At 46.0% G+C, this 15088-nt stretch overlaps 1 protein-coding gene across 3 annotated transcripts in view; it reads left to right on the top strand.

Annotated features, from left to right (window-relative positions):
- The window catches only part of si:rp71-68n21.9 (kelch-like protein 9), a 74775-nt gene that overhangs the window by 6774 nt on the left and 52913 nt on the right, over window positions 1–15088 (top strand). For all 3 annotated transcript variants that reach the window (XM_034186769.1, XM_034186770.1, XM_034186768.1), the window contains exon 2: window positions 523–585. In XM_034186769.1, coding sequence (XP_034042660.1) covers window positions 581–585 — 5 coding nt within the window. In that variant the 5' untranslated portion in view covers window positions 523–580. The remainder of the gene's footprint in view (window positions 1–522; window positions 586–15088) is intronic.

Here is a 15088-nt window from a genome sequence, read left to right as displayed (position 1 = left end):
TTTGGACAGGCAGATATACATACATACACCCACAGCTTACTTTTGTCTATAAGATACTTTATGCAGTGTGGCAGCCACGCTGTCATGGTCCTGGACTTCACTTGGTCTCTCCTTAACTTGGTCTTGGTCTTGACTTGATCGCAACTCCTCAAAATCTTGGTCTTGTCTTACTTTCAATGCACTATTCTTTTGGTCATGATGATCTCAGTTTTGGCGGTCTTGGTTGAAAATGGAGTCAGGTAGTTTGCTGTAAGAAGGAAACATTTGAAAAAATCCTGATGTTTAGGTCAATACACCCCAAGGAGCTTGTCACTGAAAAGGGAAAGGTCAAATGCCTTCAGATTGAGTAAAGTAGAAACAAGCATTGCTCAGAGGTGAGTCATAGCTGAAGAAGTACCACTGCATTTGAAGGGCACATCCTGTTACAGAATCTTATCTTCTGAGGTCTAAATTATTGATGTCACTGCCGGCAGTGTAACCTTCAGTTCTATTACAATTATTTTTTTTTCTCTCTCCACTTAGGAAGTCCCATCAGCGTAACCACAGTCCTAATCCTCCTAATCCTCAAGACGCAGATCAAATGGGGTAAGACTATTTCAGTTTTGGCATGTCTGTACATTCTTAAGGGTCCCTTCACACATAACACGATGTTGGGCGAAAGACACAGAAACCCGAAGAAAATCCGCAAACAAAAATGAAATGGGGAAGCGCAAAACATTCCACCTGCTGTCAGGAGAGACGCACGGTAGGTCAGGCGTGCACGATACTGTGGCAGTGGTTTTGTGCACACTCATGTTGGCGCACACAAACACACTGCGAGCATGTGGAAAGTCAGGCACACAACAGTGGAGCAAAAAAATTTAAAAAACACCACAATTTATAATACTTAATTCCTGTTACAAAGAGTGGACTTATCCTCTGCCTAGACGTACACCAGGAAGTAATGAAATGACATGGATTACTGTTCTCCCTTTTATGTTTTACATTACATTACCTGATGTGCTCGTCTCATGAAGAGACGCAACAGCCGGGCTTCTGTGTCATGAAGAGCCGTGCTCTCGCATCGTGAGCACATCAGCCAGTGTGGCGTGTACAGCATCCAGTTAGCCTCTGCAAATGTGACGTGTTTTAATTATTACAAAGTGGGGAATTTCTGCAGACACATGTGTCGCGGAGACATCTTGTGAGGTGATTTTCTGCATGGCACGATATTTGCCAGCATTGCGGCGCACTGACGCAGCGGTCAGCTGAAGCGATATGTCTTTTATTTTATTTCCACATGAGGACAGCAAGCTGACGTCTGCGCCGCACTGCAGTTATGCAATGTCATATTCTATAAGCCACTACAGGTGTTCTCTGGCTGTGATTTGCAAGTACAGATATCTGAACAGCTACCAGTCACAGGGGGACATGCCCACATTTGTCTGCAGACCTCATCAGCTCACAGAAAAAGGAGGCTCACTCTCCTTTCCTTTAGTCTGTTATTTTTATTTTATATATGTATTATTATTCTTTTGTCCTGCATCTGTGTGGTGTCTGTTTTTACTTTACCACCTTGTGTGCATGGTCAGGTCTAGTTGTCAGTCGGTCTGCAGTCAGTTGACAGACGCTGTGGGTCCACAGCAAAGTGTATGAGCAAAGTCAGCACACATGAATGAGTTCACGCCTTTACCCTTATTTGTTTTATTTAATTTCCACTCTTTCTGTCTGTCATGCAAACTACAATTTATGCGGCGGAAGCGGCATCAGCCTCCCCTTATGTGATTGTATCAGCACGAAATTATTAGCATGTCATGAGAGCATGAGCGCCCGCCCACACATGTGCATTGTGTGTTCACCAGCTGAGCTGCAGTACACAGCAGTCAGCTATGACAGCATCACACTGCGCTGGACAGCAACCGGACTCCGGGACCCTCAGCCACAGCTGACAATGTTGGATTCATGGTGTGTATATGTGTGTGTGTGTGTGGGGGGGGGGTTGGCACAATCACAACCATGTGTTGCTCGGTTACACCACACTCATGTTGCATGGACAGCTCGAATGTGATCGCCTGCTCTCTCCTCTCATGCTAGGAGCGGAAATAGCCCCGCCTTTTCTAAGTGTCCAGCGAGTGGTGTTAGATGTTCATGTGTGACACCTGGAATTTTGCCAACGCCTGCTGAGAGAGTGGTCGAATGGGCACTCGCAGGGCACTCACAGTCTTTTGGCCGCTTGTGTGTGTGATTGGCAAGGTTGGGTATGATTACTTTGAAAGAATACATGTGGATTACATGTATGTATGTACATACATTTGGATTACTTGTAATCTGATTACTTTTGGATTACATTTCAAAGTAATTCTACCCAACCCTGGTGATTGGTTGTAGTGACAGCTGGACGAGGTGTTTGAGGTGGCTCCGATCTTCACTGTTGGCATGCAATTCCTCCTTCGTCCACCATTCTGCCTCAATCATGTTATGTGTGAAGGGGCCCTAAAGATCAACATTTCCTTCCAGCACTTTGCAAGAATTTTAATTATTCCAAAGTCACTGTGTAGAACAATAATTCATTTATAAAGTGAAATTGTTATTGTCTGTGTAAACTGTATAGGCTCTGAGGGCTGCTTCTTCATTATGTCTGGGCTCTGTCACGCTTTTTACATATGCCCAATTAAATAACTTCCATTATTCAGTGAGAAAATACATAGTAGAAAGATGAATAAGATTATTTGCATTCTTAATCTTTATAATCTCAATCTTTAAATTGTTCAGCACATGCAACAAAAACCCTGTGTTTACATTGATTACCATAATGCAAATAACCACAAGTTTTGTGTTTCAAGTAATCAACAATCACAGTGCAGTTACTAAGTAACTGCAGTGGTAACTAGTAACTAGTAACTGCAGTGGTATTGCAGAGTTTCAGAAATGATCAAAATATTATAATGGCGGCGGAATGTAATATTTCCATTGCAGAATTTGTAATGTTCAGATTGTTTGTTTTCATTACGGGTGCCAATTAAAACCTCCCCATTCTTTAATTCTATAAATTCAAATCACTGTTGACATTTCTATATTTTCTTGTGCTTAAAACGTGTGCAATGTTTACTTTTATGTTTAACATATTTATTTTTGAAAAGTTACTTTTTTAGTTGCTTTATACAGTTACTTCATTAGCAACTAATAAGTAATGTAATGTAATGTAACTAATAAAACTGTAATGTAACTAATAAAACTGTAATGTAACTAATAAAACTGTAATGTAACTAATAAAACTGTAATAATCTAACTTGATTACACTTAAGATTGAGCAATCAGCAAAGTAACTTATCAGTAAAGTAACTAATAGTTACTTTTCTGAGTACTAAATCTTAAAAATAACCAAGTTAGATTATGAGTTACTTTATTAATTACATTCAGCAGCAGCCCACAAGTTGTCCGCAGCTGTTAATGAAGAAAGTGTATGAAGTAACTAAGGGACGATACATACAACATTGCCACAGAAAATAAATAAATAAAAATAATCGGCAAATGTGATGCATATAAGTCATTTAGCTTCAGCTAATTTGCATGTTTGCATTTAGCTTCAAACATGCTCTTTTCATCATATTATCGCTGAAAATCCTGGCGGACCAATCGGCATTCAGCGTAAACCTTTTGAGAATTCTTGAACATTATTAGCAACATTACAGTGGAGCTAATGTCAGTGTGTTCTGAATGAAAATTCACTTGTTTTTGATGAGTTTTTGTTGTTTTGTTTTTTACCTGCTGTCTTTCTCACTCATCCACTCGAGTCAGTTTTTGGTGGAATCAGAAGTTGTCCTTTTGTCTTAAGTCAACAAAATGTTGTCAGCCACGGAATTTTGGTCACAAATTCCGGTGGTGTTCGATTGGTGTTTTACTGAACAGATGATCGTTCTTAGCACCATCTTAAATCACACAGTGTGGGTTCTGACTCCTCCATTTATCTTGACACAACAGTTTGACCTAAATTAATAAATAAAATAAAATCCACTCACACACACACACACACGTTGAGTAAGCACTTCTGGGTCAAATCTTACCTCGCATCATGGTGTGGGTAAATAAAACAATTTCTCTTTTTCATTGCACTTTAGTCAGCCCCTTTTGTGACAGATTCATCGTACATGATCATATCGCTGTAACAAAGGAAATTTGGTTCATCGCACAGCCTTAAATGCTCGTACCCACTTCACCTCGTAATGAGACTGTGAGTCCCCAGTGCTCCCCCACTCCCCACTGCCTTTATTTTGAAAGTTTTCTTCAGCTCTGCATTGATCTCATGCTTAGCATTTATTGAGGCCAGTTGATGGAGAACTATATCCACTAGTTTTTGTATTTTTCTAAACATGTTGTATGATATTTAATATTGTCAATATGCATGAACTCTAATACTTGTCCACAAGTAAAACAGTTTTGAAAACAGAAGTGATCCACCTGCCAGTACGTCTGTGGTTCTTCCTCTTTTTGATGTCATGTGATTCTGTTAACAACAGATAAGGGACATGTGTCAATAAGTGAGAGGAGCTTCCATTGGCAGCATGTTTTTTTTGTTTGTTTGTTTGTTTTTTAATCAGGGTGTGTATTACTCTACACAACATCTACTCGTGAAATACTTAACCAACAGAGAGGATTTTCAGTACACAATGAACTGCAAAAAATATATAAGTAAATAAATAAATAGAAAAAATAAGTAGAATCTGCTCCTTCCCATGCATTTTATTGTGTTTTGCAATAAACTGCAAACATTTGAGAAGCAGCTGTGACTTGGTGGTAGCCAGATGATCTAATTACCTGCAAGAAGCCCAGACATGTCAAAGCAACAACTAGTTGATAGATATGTTATATTACATAAGCAAAATAAACTTGGTTTTTACATTACTGTGGCACATCAAAATTATCCAAAATTTGAATCAGTTTTTATTATGATTTGCCCTTTGAATTTGGAGACTTACAAGATCATGACATTTATTACTGTCGTGAATGAAGTCGGAGGAGGTTATATTTTCACACCTGTTTGTTTGTCTGGTTGTGAAAGCCCACAATTTTTCATATATCGTTATGAAATTTTTAATAAAGATTCATATCCTCATAGGCAATCAATCAATCAATCAATCAATTTTTTTATATAGCGCCAAATCACAACAAACAGTTGCCCCAAGGCGCTTTATATTGTAAGGCAAGCCCATACAATAATTAGGTAAAACCCCAACGGTCAAAACGACCCCCTGTGAGCAAGCACTTGGCTACAGTGGGAAGGAAAAACTCCCTTTTAACAGGAAGAAACCTCCAGCAGAACCAGGCTCAGGGAGGGGCAGTCTTCTGCTGGGACTGGTTGGGGCTGGGGGAGAGAACCAGGAAAAAGACATGCTGTGGAGGGGAGCAGAGATCGATCACTAATGATTAAATGCAGAGTGGTGCATACAGAGCAAAAAGAGAAAGAAACAGTGCATCATGGGAACCCCCCAGCAGTCTACGTCTATAGCAGCATAACTAAGGGATGGTTCAGGGTCACCTGATCCAGCCCTAACTATAAGCTTTAGCAAAAAGGAAAGTTTTAAGCCTAATCTTAAAAGTAGAGAGGGTGTCTGTCTCCTGGTAGGAATGGGGTCTAATAAACATGTTGATGGTTTGGATGAAGTAACTAATGAAAATAACTCAGACAGAACAATCGGAGAGAAAGAGTCTAACCAAATACCGGCATCACTGAAAGCAGCCAAAGATAACGATACGTCTTTGGGATGGTTATGAGTAATTTTTTCTCTAATAGTTAAAATTTTGTTAGCAAAGAAAGTCATGAAGTCATTACTAGTTAAAGTTACTGGAATACTCAGCTCAATAGAGCTCTGACTCTTTGTCAGCCTGGCTACAGTGCTGAAAAGAAACCTGGGGTTGTTCTTATTTTCTTCAATTAGTGATGAGTAGAAAGATGTCCTAGCTTTACGGAGGGCTTTTTTATAGAGCAACAGACTCTTTTTCCAGGCTAAGTGAAGATCTTCTAAATTAGTGAGACGCCATTTCCTCTCCAACTTACGGGTTATCTGCTTTAAGCTACGAGTTTGTGAGTTATACCACGGAGTCAGGCACTTCTGATTTAAAGCTCTCTTTTTTAGAGGAGCTACAGCATCCAAAGTTGTCTTCAATGAGGATGTAAAACTATTGACGAGATACTCTATCTCACTTACAGAGTTTAGGTAGCTACTCTGCACTGTGTTAGGTATATGGCATTAGAGACCATAAAGAAGGAATCATATCCTTAAACCTAGTTACAGCGCTTTCTGAAAGACTTCTAGTGTAATGAAACTTATTCCCCACTGCTGGGTAGTCCATCAGAGTAAATGTAAATGTTATTAAGAAATGATCAGACAGAAGGGAGTTTTCAGGGAATACTGTTAAGTCTTCTATTTCCATACCATAAGTCAGAACAAGATCTAAGATATGATTAAAGTGGTGGGTGGACTCAATTACTTTTTGAGCAAAGCCAATAGAGTCTAATAATAGATTAAATGCAGTGTTGAGGCTGTCATTCTCAGCATCTGTGTGGATGTTAAAATCGCCCACTATAATTATCTTATCTGAGCTAAGCACTAAGTCAGACAAAAGGTCTGAAAATTCACAGAGAAACTCACAGTAACGACCAGGTGGACGATAGATAATAACAAATAAAACTGGTTTTTGGGACTTCCAATTTGGATGGACAAGACTAAGAGACAAGCTTTCAAATGAATTAAAGCTCTGTCTGGGTTTTTGATTAATTAATAAGCTGGAATGGAAGATTGCTGATAATCCTCCGCCCCGGCCCGTGCTACGAGCATTCTGACAGTTAGTGTGACTCGGGGGTGTTGACTCATTTAAACTAACATATTCATCCTGCTGTAACCAGGTTTCTGTTAGGCAGAATAAATCAATACGTTGATCAATTATTATATCATTTACCAACAGGGACTTAGAAGAGAGAGACCTAATGTTTAATAGACCACATTTAACTGTTTTAGTCTGTGGTGCAGTTGAAGGTGCTATATTATTTTTTCTTTTTGAATTTTTATGCTTAAATAGGTTTTTGCTGGTTATTGGTAGTCTGGGAGCAGGCACCGTCTCTACGGGGATGGGGTAATGAGGGGATGGCAGGGGGAGAGAAGCTGCAGAGAGGTGTGTAAGACTACAACTCTGCTTCCTGGTCCCAACCCTGGATAGTCACGGTTTGGAGGATTTAAGAAAATTGGCCAGATTTCTAGAAATGAGAGCTGCTCCATCCAAAGTGGGATGGATGCCGTCTCTCCTAACAAGACCAGGTTTTCCCCAGAAGCTTTGCCAATTATCTATGAAGCCCACCTCATTTTTTGGACACCACTCAGACAGCCAGCAATTCAAGGAGAACATGCGGCTAAACATGTCACTCCCGGTCTGATTGGGGAGGGGCCCAGAGAAAACTACACAGTCCGACATTGTTTTTGCAAAGTTACACACCGATTTAATGTTAATTTTAGTGACCTCCGATTGGCGTAACCGGGTGTCATTACTGCCGACGTGAATTACAATCTTACCAAATTTACGCTTAGCCTTAGCCAGCAGTTTCAAATTTCCTTCAATGTCGCCTGCTCTGGCCCCCGGAAGACAATTGACTATGGTTGCTGGTGTCGCTAACTTCACATTTCGCAAAACAGTCGCCAATAACCAGAGTTTGATCCTCGGCGGGTGTGTCGCCGAGTGGGGAAAAACGGTTAGAGATGTGAACAGGTTGGCGGTGTACACGGGGCTTCTGTTTAGGGCTACGCTTCCTCCTCACAGTCACCCAGTCAGCCTGCTTTCCCAGCTGCTCGGGATCTGCCAGGGGGGAACTAACGGCGGCTAAGCTACCTTGGTCCGCACCGACTACAGGGGCATGGCTAGCTGTAGAATTTTCCACGGTGCGGAGCCGAGTCTCCAATTCGCCCAGCCTGGCCTCCAAAGCTACGAATAAGCTACACTTATTACAAGTACCGTTACTGCTAAAGGAGGCCGAGGAATAACTAAACATTTCACACCCAGAGCAGAAAAGTGCGGGAGAGACAGGAGAAGCCGCCATGCTAAATCGGCTAAGAGCTAGTAGCTACGCTAAGCTAGCGGATTCCTAAAACACGCAAAGTGAATAATGTGTAAATAATTTAGAGGTGATTCAGCAGAAGGAGTGCTTTAGTTAAGGCACGTAAAGATTACACTGGGAAAGAAATCGTAATCTAGATAACTAGATCAATCTAACTGCGCAGATTAAACAGCTAACAGATACAGAAAAACACCGCTGTGCTCCGGAACAGGAAGTGATACAATACCGCAGTGAGAGCCAACCACCAGTAGAGGCAAGCCAATGCACTCAGTGTTTGAGCAGATAGCAGAACTGATTCAATTTTCAAGGTCATAGGTCAAAGTTCAAACTCATGAAAAATCTCTGAATGTTTGAAAAATCTCTATGTTTAACATTGAATGAATTTTACAGACTCACACAGTTTGATCCGAATCTGATCCAGATTACAGATTTTGTGGACATTTGAATTTAACATTGAAAACCCCATTTGGTGTACATTTTGCATTAAATCTCAATCAAAAGTGCCTCAATCACTCCCATTTTTCTGCTATGGATTTACTTATACCATGACCGTGTGTATGCTTTCAACCTCAGGGCCCCACTGACCTCCCTCTTGGTGCCCCCAGTCAGCATAGTTTGGTGTCAATTTCTTAATTACTGTGACTGTGCATAGCGAACACAAGCACACACACACACACATGGTCAGCTTTATATATTAGATTTTACATTATATCTTAATCAAAAGTGTTGTGTGGGCTGCCAGAAGAGGAGGTACTGCTGGCCCACCACCAGAGGGCGCCCTGCCTGAAGTGCGGGCTTCAGGCACGAGAGGGCGCTGCCGCCACGGACACAGCCGAGGGTGACAGCTGTCACTCATTATCTCTTGACAGCTGTCACCCATCTACTCTACATCATCTCACTCCATAAAGACCAGACGTCATCTCCACCTCGTTGCCGAGATATCGTACTTCTATGGAGGTAACTTTCTCTGCCTGTATTAATTGATTCCAAGAGCTATTGTGTTGCAGCTGTCAACCAGAGGACCGGCGTGGGTCGCGACTGTTTCGTCCTACGTCCTGTCAGATAAGTGGTTAAACAGACGCTGCACGAGTGTGTGTTAGAGGTGGAGGTGGCATTCCCACCGTTGTTGTTACGGGGTGTACACACACCCACACTTGACTGTCTTTGTTCTTCGCCAGCAGTACCAGATTCGACAGTCGGGGACGGTGATCACCTGGGAATTCAGGACTTGGCGGCTCCAGTATTCACCAGGTTCAGTGGCGGCGGAAATCATGTGGTTCCGGCTCTTCTCAGGACAGACGTCTTCTATCCTCGAGCCTGCCCACATATCACCTTTGTGGATTGACTGTTATCAGATTCTGAGATTGTCTGTGTATTTGTTGTGCACCTTCACAACATTAAATTGTTACTTTTTTGGCTCATCTATTGACCGTTCATTTGCGCCCCCTGTTGTGGGTCCGTGTCACTACACTTTCACAACAGGATATCTCGGCCAGCGTCATGGATCCCGAGGGGCGTCACCCATCTGTTGGACAGCCAATGGAAGAGCAGGGTGCACCGGTGCGCAGCCGAATATGCAGTCGACTTCCGCATCGCGGCTGCGAGGTCCGGCTGGAATAACGTTGCGCTGCGCGCCGCCTTCATAAACAGACTGTCATCGGTCCTGAAGGAGCATCTGGTAGCTAGGGAAGAACCGCGGGATTTAGATGGGCTTATCGATCTCGTTATACGGTTAGACAATCGGTTGGAGGAGCGCCGTCGGGAGCGAGGCGAAGGACGTGGCTGGATACGCGCCGCCCCTCTCCCTTCCGGGTTCGAAAAGGGGCCGCCCTCCCCACGCTCCACAGCCGCAGCGCTCCGTGGGGCAACAGCTCCCCCTGCTGACGTTGTTAGGGAAACGCACAGGGCCAAAATGAGGAGGCTGGTCCGCGGGGAGTGTTTTCTCTGCAGCTCAAAGGAGCACATACAGGAAAACTGCCCCAAACGGCCACAACGACAACAACCGCCCTTAGAGACTGGGCTAAGGGGGGGTCATAACATTCACGTGGGACACACACAGATTGCCACACGACTCCCAGTTACAATCCTGAGCGGGGATTTAACCCTTCAAGCCCCAGCACTGGTGGACACGGGGTCAGAAGGGAATTTGCTAGACAGCAGATGGGCAAGGGAGGTAGGGCTCCCTCTGGTGGCGCTTCCTTCGCCATTGCAGGTGCGGGCACTAGATGGCACCCTCCTCCCTTTAATCACACACAAGACACAAACAGTAACTCTGGTGGTGTCTGGAAACCATCGGGAGGAGATTGAGTTTTTTGTAACTCCTTCTACCTCCCGCGTGATTTTGGGCTTCCCATGGATGTTGAAGCACAATCCCCGGATTGATTGGCCATCTGGGGTGGTGGTTCAGTGGAGCGAAACCTGCCATCGGGTGTGTTTAAGATCCTCGGTTCCTCCCGGTTTACATGCTAAGGAGGAGGTCAAAGTCCCTCCCAATCTGACGGCGGTGCCGGTTGAGTACCACGATCTTGCTGACGTCTTCAGCAAGGATCTGGCACTCACCCTTCCCCCGCACCGTCCGTACGATTGTGCCATTGATTTGGTTCCAGGCGCTGAGTTCCCGTCCAGCAGGCTGTACAACCTCTCACGACCTGAGCGCGAATCAATGGAGACCTACATCCGGGACTCATTAGCTGCCGGGCTGATCCGGAACTCCACCTCCCCGATGGGTGCAGGTTTCTTTTTTGTGGGCAAGAAAGATGGCGGACTCCGTCCATGCATTGATTACAGGGGGCTGAATGAGATTACGGTTCGCAACCGGTACCCGTTGCCATTGTTGGATTCCGTGTTCACCCCCCTGCATGGAGCCAAAATCTTTACTAAGCTGGATCTTAGAAATGCGTATCACCTGGTTCGGATCCGGAAGGGAGATGAATGGAAGACGGCATTTAACACCCCGTTAGGTCACTTTGAGTACCTGGTCATGCCGTTCGGCCTCACCAATGCCCCCGCGACGTTCCAAGCCTTGGTTAACGACGTCTTGCGGGACTTCCTGCACCGATTCATCTTCGTATATCTGGACGATATTCTCATCTTTTCTCCGGATCCTGAGACCCATGTCCAGCATGTACGTCAGGTCCTGCAGCGGTTGTTAGAGAACCGACTGTTTGTGAAGGGCGAGAAGTGCGAGTTTCACCGCACGTCTTTGTCCTTCCTGGGGTTTATCATCTCCTCCAACTCCGTCACCCCTGATCCGGCCAAGGTTGCGGCGGTGAGAGATTGGCCCCAACCAACAAGCCGTAGGAAGCTGCAACAGTTCCTCGGCTTCGCTAATTTCTATAGGAGGTTCATTAAGGGCTACAGTCAGGTAGTTAGCCCCCTGACAGCCCTGACCTCTCCAAAAGTCCCCTTCACCTGGTCAGATCGGTGCGAAGCCGCGTTCAAGGAGTTGAAATGACGGTTCTCTACTGCGCCAGTTTTGGTGCAGCCCGACCCTAGCCGCCAGTTCGTGGTTGAAGTGGACGCCTCCGACTCAGGGATAGGAGCCGTGCTATCCCAGAGTGGAGAGACCAATAAGGTTCTTCACCCGTATGCCTACTTTTCTCGCAGGTTGACCCCGGCTGAACGGAACTATGACGTCGGCAATCGAGAACTCCTTGCGGTGAAACAGGCTCTTGAGGAGTGGAGACACCTGTTGGAGGGAGCGTCTGTGCCATTCACGGTTTTCACTGACCATTGGAACCTGGAGTATATCAGGACCGCCAAGCGGCTGAACCCCAGGCAAGCCCGCTGGTCACTGTTCTTCGGGCATTTTGACTTCCGGATCACCTATCGCCCCGGGACCAAGAACCAGAGGTCGGATGCCTTGTCCCAGGTACATGAAGAGGAGGTCAAAACTGCACTGTCAGATCCACCAGAGCCCATCCTGCCTGAGTCCACTATCGTGGCCACCCTCACCTGGGACATGGAGAAGATCGTCCGGGAGGCCCTGGCACGGAGCCCGGACCCCGGTACTGGTCCGAAGAACCGTCTGTACGTCCCACCAGAGGCCAGAGCTGCAGTCTTGGACTTCTGTCATGGTTCCAAGCTCTCCTGTCATCCAGGGGTGCGAAGGACCGTGGCAGTTGTCCGGCAGCGCTTCTGGTAGGCGTCTATGGAGGCCGACGTCCGGGAGTACATCCAGGCCTGCACCATCTGTGCCAGGGGCAAGGCAGACCACAAAAGGTCCCAAGGACTTCTCCAGCCGCTTCCTGTGCCTCATCGCCCCTGGTCGCATATCGGCCTGGATTTCGTTACGGGCCTCCCGCCGTCCCAGGGCAACACCACCATCTTCACAATAGTGGACCGATTCTCCAAGGCGGCCCACTTCGTGGCCCTCCCAAAGCTCCCAACAGCCCAGGAGACAGCAGACCTCCTGGTCCACCACGTCGTCCGTCTGCATGGGATACCCACCGACATCGTCTCTGATCGTGGTCCCCAGTTCTCCTCACACGTCTGGAGGAGCTTCTGCCAGGAACTAGGGGCCACTGTGAGCCTCTCGTCCGGGTATCACCCGCAGACCAACGGACAGGCAGAACGGGCCAATCAGGAATTGGAGCAAGCCCTGCGCTGTGTGACGTCCGCACACCCGACGGCCTGGAGTGAACATCTGGCCTGGATCGAGTATGCGCATAACAGCCAGGTGTCCTCTGCCACCGGCCTCTCCCCATTTGAGGTGTGTTTGGGGTATCAGCCCCCGTTGTTTCCCGTGGTGGAGGGAGAGGTCGGTGTGCCCTCGGTCCAGGCCCACCTGCGGAAGTGCCGTCGGGTGTGGCGCTCCGCCCGTTCTGCCTTGTTGAAGGCCCAGAGGAGGGCGAAGACCCATGCAGACCGCCGACGATCCCCGGCCCCTGCTTACCAGCCCGGGGAGGAGGTGTGGTTATCCACGAAGGACATCCCCCTCCAGGTGGACTCCCCGAAACTCAAGGACAGATATATCGGACCATACAAGATCCTCAAAGTCCTCAGTCCTGCCGCAGTGAAGCTCCAACTCCCAGCTTCACTGCGGATCCACCCGGTCTTTCATGTTTCAAGGATCAAACCTCACCACACCTCACCCCTCTGTGCTCCCGGACCGGCGCCGCCTCCTGCTCGGATCATCGACGGGGAGCAGGCTTGGACGGTGCGCCGGCTCCTGGACGTCCGTCGGATGGGCCGGGGGTTCCAGTATTTGGTGGACTGGGAGGGGTATGGACCCGAAGAACGCTCCTGGGTGAAGAGGAGCTTCATCCTGGATCCGGCCCTCCTGGCCGACTTCTACCACCATCACCCGAACAAGCCTGGTCGGGCGCCAGGAGGCGCCCGTTGAGGGGGGGGGTCCTGTTGTGTGGGCCGCCAGAAGAGGAGGTACTGCTGGCCCACCACCAGAGGGCGCCCTGCCTGAAGTGCGGGCTTCAGGCACGAGAGGGCGCTGCCGCCACGGACACAGCCGAGGGTGACAGCTGTCACTCATTATCTCTTGACAGCTGTCACCCATCTACTCTACATCATCTCACTCCATAAAGACCAGACGTCATCTCCACCTCGTTGCCGAGATATCGTACTTCTATGGAGGTAACTTTCTCTGCCTGTATTAATTGATTCCAAGAGCTATTGTGTTGCAGCTGTCAACCAGAGGACCGGCGTGGGTCGCGACTGTTTCGTCCTACATCCCATCAGATAAGTGGTTAAACAGACGCTGCACGAGTGTGTGTTAGAGGTGGAGGTGGCATTCCCACCGTTGTTGTTACGGGGTGTACACACACCCACACTTGACTGTCTTTGTTCTTCACCAGCAGTACCAGATCCGACAGTCGGGGACGGTGATCACCTGGGAATTCGGGACTTGGCGGCTCCAGTATTCACCAGGTTCGGTGGCGGCGGAAATCGTGTGGTTCCGGCTCTTCTCAGGACAGACGTCTTCTATCCTCGAGCCTGCCCACACGTCACCTTTGTGGATTGACTGTTATCAGATTCTGAGATTGTCTGTGTATTCGTTGTGCACCTTCACAACATTAAATTGTTACTTTTTTGGCTCATCTATTGACCATTCATTTGCGCCCCCTGTTGTGGGTCCGTGTCACTACACTTTCACAACACAAAAGTGCCCCAATCACCCTCATATTTGAAATTGAGGTGCACACTGTCACTCACCTGACAAAGTTTGATCTAGATCTGATCCAAATTGTGGATTTTGTGGACATTTGAAGCCCATTCGGTGTACATTTTGTGACATATCTCAATCAAAAGTGTCTCAATCACTCTCATTTTACTCTTATGGATTTACCTACACCACCAAAATTGAATAGAGGTTCCAATTTTATGCCTTTTTTGTCTATTGTCTTGTTATCAGTCAGAAACCAAGTGCCAAAAAGCAATGACAAATTGTGCATAGCAGAGATAAAATTATCTGGAAAAAAAAAAATTCCAAAACTGAAAACTTTGAAAAAACAACAACAACCTGACCAGAAAAATACTTTGATTCAAGTGCATGAACTAAATGCATACTTATTTTTGAGTTATTGTATTAACAAACTGAAGAGACTGGATGCTTTCATTCACTGCATTTTACAGTATAAATATCAAAGCCTAGGAATGAAATTGCCTTATGCACATAGAAAGACTACAAGCTAGTGGAAGTTTTGTATTGGGTCTGACACTACTCTATTTATTTATTTATTTGCACTATTGTTAAAACCAATTCATTAACATTATTACAGAAACCAGTGATTTAGGCGCTTTTGTGAGTGAGGAAAGGTTTATTAACCTTGAGGAATCTGGGTGTCTGGGTTTGCAGTTGTCCAGGATCAAGACTACAATCTAGGCTTTTAATGACTTTCTGGACTCAGCCATCAGAAGTATATCTGTATATGGTGACAGTGTGTTGAACTTTAAGAGACATTCCTTTATTTATGCAGTGACAGTGATGTCTCTGGATATTCAGGCTGACAATAAATGGTTTTATCCAACAAGGAATTGTTTTTCTAATTG

Source organism: Thalassophryne amazonica, chromosome 14 (assembly GCF_902500255.1).
Source record: "Thalassophryne amazonica chromosome 14, fThaAma1.1, whole genome shotgun sequence".
Lineage (NCBI taxonomy): Eukaryota > Metazoa > Chordata > Actinopteri > Batrachoidiformes > Batrachoididae > Thalassophryne > Thalassophryne amazonica.
The sequence above is the reverse complement of the archived record's forward strand: the minus strand, read 5'-3'. Positions and strand labels throughout refer to the sequence as shown.